Below are 20,244 nucleotides of genomic sequence, written 5' to 3' on the forward strand. Positions count from 1 at the left end.
ATAAAGATTGGACGACTATTGCGCCCACCACAGGTAAAAAACTGAAACAGTAGCTTTTCTCCATACATTTTGACGATTTTTCCCATACAAACTTCAAGCGATTAGAGGGAGGAGTTCCCGTGGTCAGAATGAGCTCAAATTTGGAATTTAGCCTAGTGATGGGTCAATCTATGATTTCAGGGGGTAGCCCGAAAAAAGCCCGGATTTGGACCAGCCTAATATACGTACCTGGAAGAATCAAATTCAGATATTAAGTCCATATTTAATGGGTTAACTGATCATTCATACTAAAAAAAAAAAACGGAATCGACGTAACACCTTATAATGTGGTTTTTGCGACAAGACTCCGTGTTCCGGAGTTCCCGAACGACCCCTAGCAGAACGACGCCGTCGCAATCGCAGTGGGTATTCCCACCTTTTCACCGCCGTGTGCAGGAGCACGCTGCCGCCATCATCATTCGAAACCGAGACGCCGCGACGAACGGACGTAGAAGAGAAGGAGAAAAGTACTGTTAGAATAAAGTTAGTTCTAGTTAATTCGCGCGCGTGGTTTTTATTCGTTCCTCTTCCGAATCCGGAAATCTCGGTCCAAGTTCGGGAAGTTTACAGTCCGCTTTTTCACCGCAACACTCCGCCTCCCGGGTCTCCTAAGTGTGAAGGTATGGCACGGGTAGAGTGCACCGAATACCTATATTTACACTTAGATTTTTTGCGTCCGCCTCGGGATTCGAACCAGCGACCTCTGGATTGTGAGTCCAGCGCGCGGTCCAATTGATCCACACAGGCAGACACAATCATTCATACTCGTTCGCTAAAATTAAGATTTACGTTCATCGGCATGCCCTTCACTTTCCAGCTATGATCCTTTGTCGATTTGGAAGCTCCATCTGTTTCCAAACACTCCAAAACCAACATATATGAATTGTACGGTTGGAAAGTGCAGTATGTACTGCACATCTATCCCCAAGATATGTCGATTTAGGCTCAAGGTCTTGCATTGCGTCTCATAAACTATAGTGAGAGATGAATCTGTAAACTCAATTGTTATTCGAGAACCTGTTTGCTTTCCAATTTATGAATTACTCCCGTGGTCTTCTCCTATTTTCGTCAGTTACTATTAGATACATTAAGGTATCAAGGTGGTTTGGGATCCAGGGACAAATATTTAATTTGATGATCTTTGGAACTGAAATGATAAGTCGATGTTAGGGAAACGATGTACTTAGTTGAAGTGACCAGTCTCACCAATGCTTAGATGTGCAAGGATTTCTTTTGTTCAAATTTCCAGTTTAACGCTTCGTTTACTGATAATGAGATTTTGTTTATTGAATCACTAAACACTAGCTGCTAGTCGCTGAGTCAACCTAGCCAAACATCAATACCGGGCAATGCGTACCATATAATTTAAATTGTAATCAAACAATAGAAAAATAATGTGCAAACTTATCAAAACGATCCAAAAACGACAAAACAAATACCTACCTCACTCTCTCTCGCTTCCCCTACGAAATATCCACATCCAGCGCGGCCAGCACCGTATCGAACGCAAACACCGACGAATAAAACACGTACGGCTGGCTGCGAATCACCCCGTAATCCGGCCCCAAAATCGGCACCATTCGCATCAGCGTCGGATCCGGCGGCACCAGACATCCCACCGGGGGCTTTTTCACGTTGCGGCGCATGTTCTCCTTGCGCTGGACGAGCTTTTTCGTTTCGCGCAGCATGTAGATCGCCTCGCGCGAGATCATGTAACGGCGGATGGCCTAAACATACGAAGAGGGGTTAGATTAGTTGGGAATGTTAGTGGGTGTTAAAGGGGTTTGGGTGAAACTTACATTCTTTTTGTGCCGATCGTGGGACAGAACCCACAGCAGGGTGCAGAGGGTGTTGAAGATGGCGCACTCTTTGTCGCACCAGCGCAGCAACATCTGGGACACAGTTACGAGACCGTTTTCCTGCAAAACGACACCCCTTTAGGTTAGGACTTCGGGGTTCAAACGCGATCAACTCACCTGAAACGCTTGCTCTTTGGTTCCGTTGAATCGTGCCAGATTCAGGATGATCCTCGCACAAATCTCGATCAGTTGCTTGTCCAGCTCGGAACGGATGGCTTGCGCCATGGTGGCGTAGCAGAAGGTCGCCAGGAAGATGGCATCGCTGGCGAGCAGGTGCGGCACCAGCCGGGACATGTACTCGATCCGCTGGAGCACCTTGATGGCTTCATGTACCGCGAAGCGGGTATGCATGAACTTGAGGCAAGATCGCAGAATGTTGGTGACGTTGTTGGACGGATCACGGAGCGCTTCGCGTCGGCTGGCAATCATGCGCAGGGCGATGTCCCGCATTGTTGTGGTTTGGTGGCGCTTCCGATGACGGTAGCCTCGCCAGCAGGCCTGTATCCGCTTGGCGGCTTGCTCCCGTTGACGACGTTCCAGATATTCGGGGGTGAGCTTCGCCTGGAAGGCTTCACGGGCGAGGTAGCCACGACAGCGGGTCTGTAGACGCAGGGTGACGGTTTTGATGCGTTGGTAGCGGGTCATTTCGGATTTCATGAGAAGATTTGCCCGGAATCTACGCTGAACGACGATCACGGCACTTCGATAGATGCGGTAGTTTAGCTGGGCGATCCATCTCAGGCAGCACGCTCGGTAGCGGGTCTGGATGATCTGAACGGCCCATTGGACGCGCCGGTAGTCGGAGCACTCTCGTCGCATCGTCAGAGTTGCTCGCCACCTTTGCTGGATGGTGATCGCGGACGTCCGGAGATGATCGTACACGATCTTCTGCTCGATCATGGCTTGTTTTGCTCGGTAGCGTCTCTGTACAACTAAGCAGGCTCGTCGAACCTGCAAAAACTCTGCCCGTTGCTTCTTCATGGAGAGGTAGCCTCGGAAGTACCTCTGAATCGCGATCGCTGCCGATCTCTGCTTTTGGAACGACTCCCGTTGAACTCTCATCTGCTTCACCGCTCGCAATTGTTGCTGAATCCTTACAGCTGCACTCTTCAACCGCTCAAATCCAGTCTTCTCTCGCTTCATCTCCAAATACCCTCGGAAATACTGTTGAATGACGATCGTGGCGCTTCTCAAGTTCAAATACTGTCCGTGAACCATCGCCGACTCCTTCTCCGCTCGATACCTTCTCTGAATGCAGATCACCGCACTGTAGATTCTTAGGTAATTTCCCCTCGCCTCCTTCATCGCCACCAACGCACGGAACCGCTGCTGAACGCTGATAACCGCTTCCCTCAACTTCAGGAAAGCCTCACGATCCCTCCGCATCGCTACCATGGCACGCCTCTGCCGTTGAACGCAAAGCGTAACCTTCCTCAGCACTTCAAATTCAGCCCTCTTCTCGCTGGCAATCTGTCTAGCCCGGAACCTCACCTGAACCACCCTCGCAGCCCAAACCATCCGCTCAAACTCCACCAACTGCAACTGCATCGACTTCGTCGCACGATAACGCCGCTGAACGGTGATCGCCACACGCTTCAAGTCGTTGAACTCCGCACGGGTTCGCTTCATCAGCAGATACCCTCGGAAGTGACGTTGAATCTTGACAGCTGCGCATCGCTTCTCCAAATAGTTCTCGCGGGTCATCCGTCTAAGCTGGACGTTTCTCCAATACCGTTGAATCGTGATCGCGGCTTGCCGCTGCAGCTGATACGATCGCTGAACGTCTCGAGCTAGCAACGTTGCGCGCCATCTCCTTTGAACATTGATCGCCGACGATCTTAACGTCACGTATTCCTCACGCTGCCGCCGAGCGGCCACGTTCGCTCGGAACTGCCGTTGAACGACCATCACGCTGTACTGCAGCGACAGGAACTCCACTCGCTGACGCTTCATCGCGATCGTTGCTCGAAGATGGTGCTGAATTGTGATGCAGGCCGCCCTGAGCCGGTGAAACTCACCGCGTTGTTCTCGCATGGCCAGATTGGCTCGGAAGCGACGTTGAATCGCTTGGGCAGCTGTTCGCTGCCTCAGAAATTGCGTAGATTGCACCTTCATGTCGCAACGCGCCCGGAATCGCTGCTGAAGCACGATCGCGGCTGATCTTAGATCCTGATATGAAGCCCTCTGCTGTTGCATCGCGATCAACGCGCGGAACCTGCGCTGAACGATCACCGCAGACTGTCGAAGTTGAACAAACTCGCCCCGCACGCGTCTCGTCTCGAGCTTCGCTCGAACCTTCCGCTGCACGAAGATTACCCGCGATCGCTGAACTTCATACTCCGTCTTCACTTGTCTCATCAACAGCAACCCTCTGAACCTTTGCTGAACGACAATTGCACTCTGTCTCAACTCCACGAACTCACAACGTTGCCGTCTCGCCAACAAACACTCCCGCCAACGTTGCTGAATCACGATCGTGGCCGATCGCAGCCGTACAAACTCCCTACGCACAACCACCATCCGAGCCATCGCCTGAATGCGGGCCGCCGCTCGGTACTGCACCGCCTTCTTCCGGTTAAAAGCCACAATTGCACCGACGATCGCTTGCAACTTCCGGTGCACAACATACGATCGCAGGACGCGTTGCAGGACGATCGCACTCTGGTGACGGCGAAGGGCTTCGGCCTTGATGGTACGGATTACGGTGGAGGCAGCAAGGATGCGGCGAGCTAGGGCGAACCGTCGGAAGCTGGTTTGAACGAGGAGGGCAGCACGGCGTTGGAGAAGGTACTGGCTGCGAACGGTCCTCATTTGCTGGATCGAGCGCCACCAGCGCTGGATGCGCAGGATGGACGAGTATTGCTGGGCCGCTTGCTTTTGGGCGAGGTATCTGTGGGGGAAAGGAGAAGGATTGTTGGAGGTCATTTGAATTGATCATACGAAAATAAAAAATTTCAATTTCAATTCAGTTTTTATTAAGTAAATAATCATTTCACAATTTTCTTTGCAATTAAACCTAATAGAGATTTGGAGGTCCTTTCAGCTATGTGTTGATAAATTTGTCTTTCGACACAATTGGTTATTCTAAAGGCTAATCACAAGTAGGAAAAAGTTCAAGAAAAAAAAAACCTACAAAATTGCTATAGAAAGGGGATAGTTAGAGGAAAACTTAAAGCTAGATCACAGAATGATTTTGTCTGTTGACGCCGAAGAGCAGCGCTGCACGAGGCAGCTTATCCGTTGTAAACGTATTTGATCATGAGCTCTCCCAGAGCCATGAACTGTTCTGCCTTGTTCCGGCAGGCACGAAAACGAGTTAACATTTCCCCCGCGAGGGCGAAAAACTCTGGCAGAGTGAATAGGTCATCTCCGGACACAGCTGCTTGTTCCGGAACTGTACCGCTCGCCGCGGTCACGCTTGCGTAGGAACCTCCCCAGCCGGGAGGAATCGCTGGAGTAATCCGATCTGCCGCGCCTTGTCCAGCTACAGGAACGGTTGGGCTTAATCTTGGAGGCGGCCGGGTCGCTGGAAGCTTCTTTTTCTTCTTAGCCTGCTCCTCGAGATATGCTTTACGCGCGGCACAGCCACGGAAGTTCGCTGTATGGTTGCCATCGCAGTTCGCGCACTTGACACGCGACCGGTGCTGCTGAGCGTCGCTTTCACTCAGCCTCGCTTTCTGGGGAAGTTTGCACTTCTCCGTGAAATGCATTTCACCGCACTTAACGCAGCGCGGCGGGAGGTTGCAATTTCTCGAGCCGTGGCCGAATTTTTGGCAACGGTGGCATTGGGCTGCATCTGTCGAATTCTTTGAGAAATACCTCCAAGTCACCCAGAAACCGTCCAACGTTTTTTTCCGTCGGAGGTCCTGGAGCTTGACGGTACCACGATCGAAGTAGAGTAGGTACAGCACGTGAGTACCCGTGACCGTAGTCGTTCTTGAGAGCACCTTGATGTCCCGGGGGTGAACGTTTACGTCGGCAAGGTGCCCAGCCAGGTCCTCCACTGGCCGGTCCGTGTACCCTTGCAGGACTATTTTAACCGGCACCGTTTCAGCCGGATCGAATGTGAAGTATTTCACGTTGTTTGTTTTGAGGACCATCAGCACTTTATCGTAATTCGCCCTTAACAACGTGATCACTTGCACATTCTTCTTGCCGATCTTCAAACAGTAGGTTTGACCCTCCAGTAGCTCGTCCACATGATCGGCTAGTGTGTCGACGACAAATATCGGCGGAGGTCTTCTTTCCTTCGCCGTAGTTTTGCTGTTGGCAGTTTTCTTCGACCCGCGTGCTGGATCGTCGTCGTCGTCACTACTGCTGGTGCTGCAGTCGTCTTCATTGTCCTCATCGTCACCACTCAGCGGCTCGAACTCGTTGCGTGTGGGGACGGGGGTGACGGAGGGGACGCCGGAGGCCTGCCGGCCTGCCTTAGCTGTCTTCACACGTAGCTGGTACGGGCTGCGGTAGTGTGGATGCAGCTTTGTTTTGTCAATGCCATCCAACGCTGTCGCCGCGGTGGAAGGCTTGATTTGACTATTGGCCGGATTGTTTTTAGTAATCCGGCCAGGAGACGGGTTCCGCGAGGTCCCCGGTGGTGCACTCGAGTTGCCATGCCTAGCGCCACGCTTGGGCATCTCCGGGCGGCAAGTTCGCGATTAAACACTTCACCCGCGGCGTGAGAAAATCGAAAATTCAACGGAGCACTAAAATTGTGTTGTGGCTGGCTCCAACGTAGGTAGCCCGATGAAAATAAAAAATAAAATAGCCTAAAGATTTAAAAACTTAGAAATTAAAAATTTAAAAAAAAACTTGAAATTTCAAAATTTAAGAAAACATTTACATGTTTAAAGTTTATGGATTACAAAATGAATGAAAATTTAAAATTCAAGCACTAAAGATTTTAAAATTACAAGATTTAAAACTATGAGAATTTAAGGGGTTACATACATGTAAATCGTCAAAAATGTTAGAGGTTGGTATGAGCACACATTTAACCTTTTTTAAATCTTTTTGCAGGACATTAAAATATACATTTTCATCTATTAACAAAATAAATAAGAAAACATTTGGGTGTACCATTGCCGAGATATAGCAATTTCAAGTTAGCAGTTTCAAAAAAGAGGTGCCACGATATCTCAACACTGCTTTGACCAAATTAGCTCAACATTTTGGTGAAGAATCGTTAAACCAGTCCTGTGTGCATGACGAAGGCCGATTTTCAAAAACTTAATAAAAAAATAATATTTTTATGTTTTTCATATAAAAAATCGTAAATTTTTTATTTTTGTATTTTTTTTAAAAAGCAAAATTTCAAAATCGGGCTTCGTCATGCACACGGGATATGTCTTGGGAGTCTTCACCCCAAATTTCAGCCAATTTGGTCCATCCCATCTCGATATATCGTGGCACCCGTAAACATAATCGACATTATCGTATTTAGCTCGTTTGTATATTTAGAATTTTTGTTCGGAAATAAACTTCAAAAACTAAAAAAAATTAAAAATGCAAAAAATAAGAGATTTGAAAAATTAAACCTCTAGAAACTTAAAAAAAATTAAAACAATTATTTACAGTTCAAAAATTGAAAATTTTAATTATATTAGGGTGATTGCCTTCCGTCGGATGGGGACTCCGATTTAACTTTAAGGTTAAGTCGATAGCAAAGCCAAGGTGTAGGAGTCCTCTTCCTGGGTCCTGTCTCGGTGGAGTCGCTGGTCTGTTGGACTCACAATCCAAAGGTAGTCAGTTCGAATCCCGGATGGATGGGAGCTTAGGTGTAAAAAGAGGGTTGCAATTGCCTCAACAATCAAGGCAGCTAGTTTCGAGTAGGAATCTCGCAATCGAGAACGCCAAGGCAATGCTGTAGAGCGAATAATTTGTTTTTTTTTAATCTAATATTCCACATTTTTATACAAAACTTTTTAACTGCTTATCGAAACTTTAAAAAAATCCATGGCAATGCATGGGTAGCGAAAATATGGGAAAGTATAAATTGTATTTGCAACCATGGTAGCCCTCCATACCCCCATCAAACCCCCCAAACTTACCTTCTCGTGTACTTTTGCAGAATAACCACCGCCTGCAGCTTCTCCTCGCGCATCGCCCGGAACCACTGTCTCGTCCTGAATCCTCTCCACACCGCTTGTATCCTCACCGCCGCCCGCTCCCTCATCTTCACCCGCTTTTCCTCAATCCTCCTAGCAATCACCACCCTCAACCAGTTCTTCCTCCACCAGCCGCGGATCACGTTCGCCGCCGCATTAAACTTGGGCGCCCGGAACTTGTACACGATCTGCCACAGCAGCGAAAGCGTCTTCTCGCGGTGACCGTCGCAAATGTCCTTGGCGGTGATGTCGCCGGTTATTTGGTACTCGGCTTCCTCGAGGGCTCGCAGGGCCAGGTTGACGTTGTGGATTTTCTGGAGGCGGGAGATCGAGGGTACGCGCAGGTTCTGGGTGAGGTCGTCCCGAAGAAGGATGATCTCCATGACGCGGGTGAGGCGGATACCGTCTCGGAGGTCGACGCCGAGGTTCTCGAACGCGTAGTCAAATTCGTCCAGAAAGGTTTGCTTGTGGGTTAGGACGTATCCGAACCGCTTGAGGTGCTTGGTGATGTCGCCGATTCCGGCGATTAGGTGGGACGCGAAGCGGATCAGGATCTCGCGGGTTTCCTTGTAGGGGGCGTTTTTGACGAACAGGCAGGGGTTGTGCCTGATGAGACGACTGTTCTTCGCCGTGTCCAGGAAGAACAGCAGAAAGAGAAACTTCTGGAAGGTGAACTTCTTCATGTACTCGGCGTACGCCGGCGACAGACTGTACGCCTTCGATCCTTTCGCCTCCTCGTAGCGATCGCGAAACAGCCGATTCACGATGAACGTACTCAACCCCACAATGTCCCGATTTGACTGCAGCTCAATCAACTCCCCGTACGTAACCTCCAGCCCAAGCCGCAACCACAGCGGATTAAAGCACAGCAACAGCTCCAAAATCGTCCGCTGTAGCACCAAATCCAGATGCAAATCCCGATCCGTCCTCAGCACCATCGACTTCTTCTCGATCGCACTCCGCACCTTCCGCAGCGGTCCCGCGACCTGCTCGCTCGTGTACAACCCGTACCCGGCGTTCCGCAGCTGCTCCAACCGACTCCGGTAGTAGTGGCACGAGATCAACTCCTTCGTCGGGGCCAGCGTCAACTGCTTGCCCTTGACCTCGTCAAACAGCTTCCCAACATCGAGCGGCTTGTTCGACTCGGTGTCCAAGTCGGCCGGAATCGTGACCAGCGCGTTGAGCCACTTCTTCAGCTGGCGCTCGTACCGCTCGAAGGCACGCTCGTCCAGGTACATCGTAACGGACAAAAACGGGTCGCATGTTGTCGTCGCCGCAAACGGGTCCGGGTTGATGAACGTTTTCAGGTGCTGGTCGGAGTCGTACAGGAAGATGCGCTTCTCCTCGGACGGGAGCTTGCGGGCGAGGGCGAGCGTTGGGGCGGCCGGGACGGGTCGTTTGAGCGAGAGGGGTCGTGTGGAGGCGGTCGATTTGGTGACCTGTAATGGTGGGAGATTTGGGGAAGAATTAGTTAATGAAGTTGAATCAAATCTTGGTAATTTCGGTTTTAAAAAACTTTTAAATTTTCAAAAAAATAATCAAACTTTTTGTTTGCCCGAAGGGCCTTGGAAAAATTTCACTTCGTTGTCTTATTTTTGAGTTTAAGTAAGACTCCTCTTAATGATCTAAAATTTTCAAATCCCAGATGGCGGCCAAAAGGGCGGTGATGAAATATTGATAATACAGTACTTGTTCGGTAATTGGGCTGAGAACGTAGCCCAGTCACCGAATGCTGCTCGCTAACTGGGCTGAACGAAAAATAACGAGGGGACCACCGATGCATAAAATTTACCTGATGAAATATAATAATAAAAGTTTCTCAAATTTATTTACAATGCTTACTTTTCATATTTCTTTTATTGTGACTTGAAATTAAATAAAAGTTTGAAATAAGTTTTGTTTCTTTATTGAGCAGGCTGTTAGCATCCATTATCCCCTCGGTCATTTCGGTTTGTTTTGGTTTTTTGACGTTTGTCTGCCTTTTAACTTGGCTACGGTCCAGTTATCGAGCGCCCAGTTAAAAAGCAGCCCGGTTAAACAACGCCCAGTTACTTGTTACAATGTTTCATTAAAAATTGGTATGGTAAGCAAATCTAGAGTTTTTTTTTAAAAGGACCAATAAACTATTGTGTTTCATATGTTTATAGGACCTAATAAAAAAAAAGTCTGGAAATCATCATTTCCCCTGATACATAAATCGGTTATCGGTTTATTTAGGGATTTTAAAAATAAACACTTATTTGTCATTTCTTTGTGTATTTTAGATTTACTTTCAGAAATTAATAAAATTTCAAAGGTAACAAAACCTTTAAAATGTTATTCAAAAAAAAAGTTTGTTTACATAGCCCCCTTGACACTCAGCCGCCATTTGAAATCAGTGGCGAAAATATTCATTCATGAAATTGAAGTACAACCAACTAAACAATTAATAGTAGTTTATGCAACAAGTTGCAAAAAGAGGATTTTTTCAGCACGAGTCGTACATTTATCCAACGAGGTTCATCGAGTTGGATAAATACGAAGAGTGCTGAAAAAATCAAGTTTTGCAACGAGTTCCATACAACATTTTTTGCAATTAAAATATTAGGTCAAATTTTCATGTATTTTGTCAATAAATCGTTTAAATCAAAAAAATGTTGAAAAGTGTTACTTTTCGAAACAAGTGCTGAAAAGTTCAACTTTTCAGCACCCATTTCAGTGCTGAAAAGTAGAACTTTTCAGCATTTATTTTGAAAAGTGTTGCTATTCGATTCTGTTATTTTTGGTACAGAAAAGTAGGCTATTTCGTCGTTCAAGAATGACAGGAAAAGTAAGTAGTTTCACGACGGAATTGCAAAAAAGGTATTTTCCTGCGTTTATAACCATGGTTTAGCACGTTTGCACAGTAATAATATTTTGGTTTTTATACTTTGTACAGCACCGCATTTTTGTTTATATTTGTTGAAAAAAAAACACAATGTTTTTTAGAGGAAATTATTTTGAACTGCTCGAAATTTCAAGCATTCTACGAGCAAATTTACCAAAAGCATCCGAGCAAGCCGGGTTTTGAAACGTGACAATTCAGGAGTGTTGTTTATTGGTTAAAAGTTATCATTAAAAAAACAATTTCAAAACTTAAGTACCGTCAGTGGGGGTGACTATGGGTAAAAAAACGATACACCTCTCTTAATTTCTTAATAACAAAAACAATTTAAATAGCATCGATAATCTTTCAACGTAAATTTGTTCGTAGATAGTTTACAAACATTTTCCCAAAATAACAAACAATCAATATTACGCCCTTTTGAAATGTTAGTCTTGATTTTATTTTTTTTTAAATATTGTTTTCGAAAAGATCGGAAAATGTCACAAATATTTCACATTTTAACATTGTAAATCGGACAATAAGTTGCTGAGATATCGACATAAGAAAATAGTGGGTTGTTTGGGTGAGAATTAGAAAACATCAATTTTCCTGTTTTTAAACCTTTGCATGGCAATATCTCAGCAACTAAGGATCGTATCAACAATGTTCAAAAAAGCAAAATATAGAGAATTTGTTTAGCTTTTCAAAAATATTTTTTTCAAAAGTGGGCAATATGGGCACTTATTAAAAAAATGAATAACTGCGACAATTTTGATAAAAGTTACCTAAAAATGGCTATAACTTGAAAACTTTATCGAAATTTCACTTATGTTCTTTTTGATTGCAAATTCGATTTTACGTCGAAAAATGAAGTTGAAAAAATTTTGCGACCAAGATTTCGATTTTTTGAAAAATTCTGTATTGATTCAAAAAATCATAACTCGGTCAAACATTTTGGCATTTGATGTCCTCTAAAAAATATCAGAAAAAAATAGTGTTTTTTTGCAAATCACGTAGTGACAAAAAGTGAAATTAAAAATCACCAAATTCTTTTTTACCGTGTATCATTTTTTTCTGTGTAGTCCATAATCATGCCTACAACTTTGCCGAAGACACCAAATCGATCAAAAAATTCCTTCAAAAGATACAGATTTTTGAATTTTCACGCATCATTTTTGTATGGACAGCTGCCAAATTTGTATGGAACATTATATGAACAAACTAATGATGCAAAATGGCTTCTTTGGGCATACCAAAGGCACCAAAAAAGTTTCAACCGGATTAAAAAATACAAAAATTAAAATTGAAGAAAAAAGACCGATTTCGTAGAGAACTGCTCACTGAGGTTCCAGCATCATTAGTCAATTTTGCCAGATCTTTAAAAAAAATGTTTTTAGAATTTAATTTCTGATTTTACCCGTAATTTAGCATGTTCTTCTTTATTCATTTATGGTTAAGTTTGGATTTATATAAAACTATCTTAAAAACAGGGCAGCGAATGACCAAGAAGGTTAAAGCTGCCTAAATAAATTTATAACAACAACATCTTAAAAATCGTAATTTGATTTTTTTTAATGTAAAGTAGCTAGTTTGAATAATCTGAATTTTGTTTCATCACATATGATGTAACCCACTATCGATGAACTCATATGGCATATCGATGGATGCAATTCGCTTATCAATTCCTCACCTCCGGCTCAATAAGTTTGATAATGATAATATCCGCACCACTGCTGAAGCTTTCCTCGCACCAAAAGGAATCTTCCGAACTCATTTCGAAACAACTTAATCAATGCACTTGGAAAGTTCTACAAAACCCAAACATAGTTCAAACAACTCAACACCAATCTCAATCCGTTGCACAATCAAACTGCAACGATTCGCGGCTGGTGATAACAACAAATAACCCCACATTCCCACACAAGCCTAGCAACTGTCCACAAGGCCAAACCACCCCTCCTGCTTCACCACACGATTCGAAATGAGGATTTGGTTGATCGACACGCGACAACTCTTAATTACCTGCAAGCTCTGTCTGACAGCGGTCCTCGCCTTCGGGGGCGGCGGCGCCATCCGTCCCAAACTCCTCGCCGACATTTTGCTCCGTTTGGGCGGTGAAATCACCATCGAGCAGAGTTCTTCCTCCTCCTCCTCCTCTTCGTCGTAGTCGGTCCGGTCTAGGTGGTGGCGTCGCTTTCCCGCGGATTGGTTCATCTCGTCGCTGACGCGGCCCACTTCGTGCAGGTTGAAGCGACTGGACTGGGCGCGAATTTCGTGCTCTTTGAAGATGTGTCGCGCCTCGTCGTCGTCGTCGACGTCCTCGTTGAGGTTCGGCATCGAGCCGGGGGTTGTTGGCGGAACGGGGCGACTTCTGGCGAGTTCCAGGGTTAGATTCTTGACGATGTTGTCGTCGGAGGTGGATTTGACGAGGCTTTCGTGGCTGGCGATTTTGAACGTTTTCTGGTGGATGTGGGTCGTTTCTGGGGCGGCGGATGCCGCGTACGTTACGCCCAGATCGCGAAGGCTCTCCTCGGCGATCATCGAGAGCTGTGGGCTGGTGCAGTATGGGGACACGGTTTGGGTTTTGTTCAGTACCTTTGGCTGTTGCGGGTTCTGCTGTTCGCTGAAGGCCGCTTCAAGCTGCTCGAGAAAGACCAACTGAATCTCGTTGCACGGCGAAACCCGGTCCACGGCGCGGACCGTTTCGGCAGCCTTCAGCGCGGCCAGCGGCGAATCCTTCATGTGGACAATCTCGGTCAGCTCGAGGTCGTGCGAAAAGTTGAGCTGCCTTGCTCCGGAATCCTTCTCCGCTGTCACGGTCACCTCGTTGACCATCAGGTAGGTTCGCTCCGGTTCCGGAGGTTTCGACACCGTTGAGAAGCAGTTTGGATCGAACTGCCCCCTGCCGGGACTCCCCGCTTTGTAGATCTGAACTTCCGGCGTGGCCTTCAACGCGAGCACGCTTTCATTGCTCGGCACCGCGAGCTTCACCTCCGGTGAAATACTGAGTCGCTTCCGGATCGAAGCAATGTTTTCAAACCGAAAGTCGTCCACGCGCAGGAAATTAACCGGGGTTGGCAGGTCCGCCAAGTCAGCAATCTCCCCACCATTCGAAGGCGTAAACTTGATGCTATTAAACAGCTTCGACGCCCCATCGGGCGTCCCCGGACTCTGATTCTCCTTGTCCGACCTCCTCCCCCCTTCCGAAACCTGAGAAAAGTTGAACGCACTCGAGCTGAAGATGTTGCTCGCGTTGCTCGACTTCAGCGCGGCCACCTTCGGTGGCATCGGCGCAACCATCGTCACCTTCACCGGCGATTCCTTCTTCCGATTCAACACCGACCGCCTGACGGCCGCCTTTGGCGGCGACGGCGATTTCAACTTTAGTCTCAACTTTGGCATCACCGGAGCAGCCGCCACCTTCGGCGCGATTTTTTTCGCTGGAGCTGCCTTCTTCAGCTCGATCGACTTCATGATGAGCGTAATCTCCTTCCGGTTGCCGCAGCTATCGCTCATCTGGAGGACCTCCTTGATGGCGAGCAGCTTTGACGGGGACCAAACCAGGTCGAGCATGCGTTCGTCACCGGTGGCTATGTCCGAGGAGGTCCACTCCAGGGAAAGGTTGACCTCCGGTTTGGGGATTTTGGTGACGAGGACCTGGAAGGGGAAAAAGACACGAAATTTAGCCTTTATACTTCAAGGATTCTCTATTTTTGGGATTATTAATATTGAGCTATGGGTGGCCATTTTGCTATGCCAGTTTCAACAATTTCAAAAAATATTTAATTTTTATTATAGCCCACTCCTTAGCATCCCTGCTTTGCAGTAAAACAAAAAAATCCCGTGACCCGTCTGGAGGGGGTCGGGCCGCTTTTTCAAGGCGGATTCAGTGGCTTTTTCTTAACTTATAATGTTTACATTCCATAGGTCGCACAGTGGATCCTCTCCGAACAAAGGTGTGACAAAATTAAAAAAAATCGGGTATCCTACCAAATATGTCATATTAGGGTAATTTTGGGCAGCTGAATTAAAAAAAAAGTTTCTTAATCCACCATTAGGTGGTTGGTGCCTTCCTCGCATTTACAAATTAATTCAGCTCCTAAGGTGTCATCCATAAAGTACGTACGCTCCTAGGGGGGGGAGGGGGGGTTACCGTAGGGGGAGGGGGGGTTTGCGAGACTGTGATGTCACGCTAGGTTGATTTTTTCAAAAATCAAAAAAATAAATTACTCGCTCTACAGCATTGCCTTGGCGTTCTCGATTGCGAGATTTCTACTCGAAACTAGGTGTCCGAAGGCTTGATTGTTGAGGCAATTGCAAACCTCTTTTTACACCTTTGCTTCCATCCACCCCGGGATTCGAACCGACGACCTTTGGATTGTTAGTCCAACTGGCTACCAGCGACTCCACCGAGGCAGGACCCAGGGAGACGACTCCTACACCTGGAGTGAGCTAACGACCTAACCTTTTTTAGGTTAGTCCGGGGCCAACATTTACTTCCCGTCCGACGGAAGGCGTGATCAGACAAATCTCGTCTCGAAAAATGCCACCGGGACCGTCTGGGATCGAACCCAGGCCGACTGGGTGAGAAGCAATCACGCTTACCCCTACACCACGGTCCTGGCTAGGTTGTTTTTTTATGATTGCATAATAATAATTCGAAATGTACACAATTAAATTAAATCCTCGTTTCTAAAATTTTTTGCTTACTATTATTTAGAAGTACCGTCATCAGGGGTGCTAGAGGGTGACGATTCTCGAGATTTTCAATTTCCCGGGAATCGAGAGTTGAATTTGGCCATTTCCCGGGAATTCCCGGGACCCGGGAGTTTTTTTTTGACTATGCCAATAGTGCCAAAAATGTAAAATGAAAAGTAATAAATGTGTTATTTTCAAAGAATTCAGTTACAATTATTTCATACTAATTCTATGAAACGTTAATTTAAATAGCCTCATGAGACCTTGTGATTTTTTTTTCTGAATCTGCAAATACAAAATCGTTATTTGAGCTTTTTAAGACTTAAAATTGTAGTTCAAAATATTTACGAATCTTAATTCGCACTTAGTGATTTTACAAAAAGTTTCACAAACTTGTTAAGAGATGTGTGTAAAAAAAATAAAATTAGTATAGCTTATATATATAATTTTTCAGTATCGGAAATTTGGCAATATGATAAACAACGACTTAAAACAACAAATTAAACTATATTTTTTTAATGTTTAAGGTCAACTGTAAATATTCATTGAAGATATATTTAGTTATCAGGAAAACCCAAGTTTTCAAAAAAAAAAACTAGGTTATGAGGATTGCTATGCTCTAGAGAAGATAAAGAAATTGAATTTAACTTGAAAAAGCTTTCACTCTTAGAAATAATTTAGAAAAATATTTGTAATTAAAACATTTGATTTCATTTCTGGAATGATACTGCTCAATATTTTTAAAGGAAATTTTGGGGTCCAATTTTTTTTTGCTTCTTTCAGTAATAGTTATTGGATTTTTTGACAAGCTAAAATTTACACTTTCTGAATAAGAAGATAAGAGAAGCATTGGTTTATTCGAACTTGAACACCGAACATTGAACATTCAATGTTCTAAACCAGGCCTGCCCAACCTTTTTGGCTCAATTTTCACATTTTTGATCGTCAAAGTTACAATTGTTTATTTTTGCAAGGTTTATTTGATGGAATCGGTTCCCAGATGACCAGTGAACATAACTTTTCCAAAAGTTAGAAAAAATATTTATACAAGTCGTTTTTATCTACATTTTACGTCAAAAATCAATCCGGGCCCGCGGGCCTGACCTATTTTTCACTTAAAACTTACATAAAAACGACTTGCAAAAATATTTTTTCAAACTTTTGGAAAAGTTATGTTCACTGGTCATAAGGGAACCGATTTCATGAAAAAATAAACAATTGTAATTTTTACGATCAGAAATGTGAAAATTGAGCCAAAAAGGTTGGGCAGGCCTGTTCTAAATAATTATGAATTTTTCAAATATTTTTCTGATTAGTTTATATAATTTTGCTTCTATATTTATAAGTTTAAAATTTCCCGGGAGTCTCGACCGAATTTCCCGGGAATCGAGAGGTCCAAAAATGGTCGATTTCCCGGGAAATTTTTCCCGGGAATTCCCGCTCGTCACCCTCTAGGGGTGACATTAAGTCTGGGTGGTGAGATTGGGTCATACAAATTTCTGCATTTTTGTATGACCCAAACTTTTTTTTTTCAAATTGAATTTTTTTTTTTCATATTGAAATTGTCAAAAATACCAAAATTATGAGAGTTTAAAGATAAAAAAAAAACTATAAAAAATACCATCGAAAACAAGGGGGGGGGGGTCTGGCAAAATGTGACATACTTTTTGAGGGGGGGTTCAACCTTGTGTGACAAAGTGTGACATAGGGGGGAGGGGGGGTTAATTTTGGCCGATTTTTGCGTGACATACTTTATGGATGACGCCTAAGTTGTCCTAATCCAGATGTGCATTGTTTCCAAATCAGGTTCCAGCACCGAAAAAGGCCTGATGAAAATAAGTTTACGAGTAAAAAAAAATATATCTTATACAGACTTTTTCAGAAAACATGCAGACTCTCATTTGAAGAAATGTGGCAGCCGGGCGTTTCGCATCTGGCGCGACTCTCGCACGTAAACAAAAAGACCCGGCCTTTTGAGGTTATGCAAAAAATCACCCTTTTTTGTGTCTACAAAAAACTTTTGCATAGCATAACTTTTAAAATACTTCACCAAACTTAATAATTTTGAATAGAGTCTTATTAGACCCCAAAGCGGTCATAAAAAGGCAAACCCGACCACAATCGATTCAACCTGGTTTTGAGATATGCGTGTGGAATGAAAATCATGTCTACACACATCCCCTCAGACATTTGCTCAGAAAATGATTCTGAGTCGATATGTGTGTGTGTGCGGTATGTGTGCAACCAACCAAACGGGACCACGCGGCCACTTCTTTCAAATTGAGTTGTTTTCATGTATTTTTTAGATCTACATTCTATACATGCAAATAACTCGCATAGGCATTTGGAAGGTGTTAGCTCTGCCGAGCTTCGGTAACCCATTTCTACGCTAGCTAGCCGAGCGCGAGGTACTTCAGCTTTATCGACAAGCCCCGCCCTGAAGAAAGTTTGCACCAATCGGATTCAAACGTTATTTAGAACTTCCGAACCCTTGTCAAATGGACAAGGACCCAGCGCGTACATAGTTGATAGTAACAGTATTCCTAATTCCAGTCATAGCTCACTAAGCCGTGATGCCCTAGTGGTTAGCATTTTTGCTTACCAATCCAAAGGAGGAGGGATCGAACCCCGAATCCAGCGACTTTGATTTTTCGTTCATGTTCAGAGTTTCAAGATTAATATTTCCTATACTTTCTCGTTGGGAGCAGATGGGAATCGTACCCAGGACCATTCGCGCTTACAAAGCGAACACCGTAACCAGTCAGCCACGGCCGCTCCCATAATGATTCTGAGTCGATATGTATCGAGAAATTAAAAAGAGAGATGTGAGCCGGTTATTACATGGAGTTAAACTTTCGCAACTGTCATGGTAAACTTCACAGAAGCTTGACAGAAAGTTTAACTCCATGTTGCACTTTTAATTTCTCGATAAATCTGGAGCACCATTTGAAAGGGACGTTACGACAAATGCTTTTTTTGCACACGCTTAACATTTCGTGAGGTTACAACGCTTGCTTTTACAAATCTGTGATGGAATTCAAGTACCTACAACATAATTTTTTTCCTTTTTTTTAGTTTCAAATTTTTTCCACTGGTATACAATCCTGGAGAATATGTCATATAAAAATATATATATTTTTTATATTTGAGTGTTTTTGAAAACATTTCACTTGAAGTGGTTTCAAAAACACCAAAAAGCAACAAAAATGGTTTACAGGACCTTTGTCCTGTAAACATTCGTATCATCCTTGGTTGGCATTTCAAGAAACCCCAACACTCCCCTAAAAGGATTCGCATTCAAACAAACCGGATTTTCCTCTTTTTTTTTGCAACATCTGCCAACAAGGACATTTGCATCGCAACGCACAACCAAGTGCAGCTACCACTAAGTATGAGTCTTCTCCTCCTTCTTCCCCTTACCTTAATTTCGCCATCGTACGGATTGCGGACCACCAGCTGGCGGCGTGCCGTCTTGCCCACCGGGACGCCCTCGAAGATGACCGTTGCTTTGGGCGTAAACGGGCCAAGCATCACCAGCGTCGGTTCCCGCGATTCCGTGCGCCGCTTCGGTTGGCCACCCCGGGGCGGCGTAACGGTGACCTGTGGAGAAACGGTCCGTTTTAAATCGCTTCCCGGGAATGTTCCGGGTTTTCCTACCTCAAAAGCGCTCATTTTGGCCGCACTTGCATTCCTCGGTTTTACGAAACAGGAACCGCAACTTGCAACACCGTAACAACACTTAAATTACACTGAATAAAAACACTATAAAAACCGTATTATTTTGGAACAGGACCGCGGTCAACACTTTTCAATCGTTGGGATGAGGCGCGTTTGTGTCCGTCCGCGGTCGAAGAAAGTCGGTTGGGATTTTTGTGTTTTGACAAAGTGACAGCGCTGACATCTGGTGGAAAATTGTGGCGAAGCGCACAGAATGCGAAACGGGTGATGGTTGCTTCGTTGGATGCGCAGGTTGTCCTCATAACTTGCGTGCAAGCTTTGATGCGAGTGAGATGAGTGCACGGAGAAAAAAACATTTGCATTAATTGTTCAAGTTTTATTAATAGGGTCCTACAGCCCTATGTCGATTTTTATGTACAACGGTAAAAAATGATTAAAAACCATTTCTGATCACTTTTTTTTCATTTTAATGCAAAAAAATAAATTGACATGACAACATTTTTTCGATGAATCAACGGAATTGTTCACAACGATAAAGCTTATTTTTCTGAGTACAATGACCCTTTGTACGACCGCAATGGATTTAAAATGGATTTTTAAAACAAATTAAAAAAAAATAACTTCGTGGCCCTTCTTGACAGAAAAGGTCCTACTTGACAGATCGTTCCAAGGGGACCATGGAACGATCTGTCAAGTAGGACCTTTTCTGTCAAGAAGGGCCACGAAGTTATTTTTTTTAAATTTGTTTTAAAAATCCATTTTAAATCCATTGCGGTCGTACAAAGGGTCATTGTACTCAGAAAAATAAGCTTTATCGTTGTGAACAATAAAATCGCAAATTTAAATTTAATTTTAGGAACCAATTATGGATAATATTTTCGTATTGAATCCCAGTCAAGACATTCTAGTAGGATTCTAGCAGAGTTCTTACAGAGCTGGCTTTTTTTTTAGCAGAAATGTTCCACCATTCTAGCAGGATTCTGGTAGAACAAGCTTTGCTAGAATATATGCCAGAAAAAGC

At 44.6% G+C, this 20,244-nt stretch overlaps 1 protein-coding gene across 1 annotated transcript; it reads right to left on the reverse strand.

Annotated features, from left to right (window-relative positions):
* Positions 1 to 1,300: 1,300 nt before the first annotated feature.
* On the reverse strand, positions 1,301 to 19,399 carry LOC120428661 (protein abnormal spindle-like). Its single transcript, XM_039593708.2, has 7 exons — positions 19,203 to 19,399; positions 18,966 to 19,145; positions 12,870 to 14,504; positions 7,946 to 9,441; positions 2,016 to 4,788; positions 1,839 to 1,958; positions 1,301 to 1,766 (listed from the first exon to the last, which is right to left on the reverse strand). The coding sequence occupies exons 1-7, from the start codon at positions 19,215 to 19,217 to the stop codon at positions 1,503 to 1,505; spliced, it is 6,483 nt and encodes a 2,160-aa protein (XP_039449642.1). The 5' UTR covers positions 19,218 to 19,399; the 3' UTR covers positions 1,301 to 1,502.
* Positions 19,400 to 20,244: the final 845 nt, after the last annotated feature.

This window comes from Culex pipiens, chromosome 1 (genome assembly GCF_016801865.2).
Source record: "Culex pipiens pallens isolate TS chromosome 1, TS_CPP_V2, whole genome shotgun sequence".
Lineage (NCBI taxonomy): Eukaryota > Metazoa > Arthropoda > Insecta > Diptera > Culicidae > Culex > Culex pipiens.

Coding starts and splice junctions, on each gene's coding strand:
- LOC120428661 (XM_039593708.2), bottom strand. Junction 14,505..18,965: donor CGTACGATGGCGAAATTAAG/GTAAGGGGAAGA, acceptor TTCCCCTTCCAG/GTCCTCGTCACCAAAATCCC. Junction 9,442..12,869: donor CTGTCAGACAGAGCTTGCAG/GTAATTAAGAGT, acceptor CCACCATTACAG/GTCACCAAATCGACCGCCTC.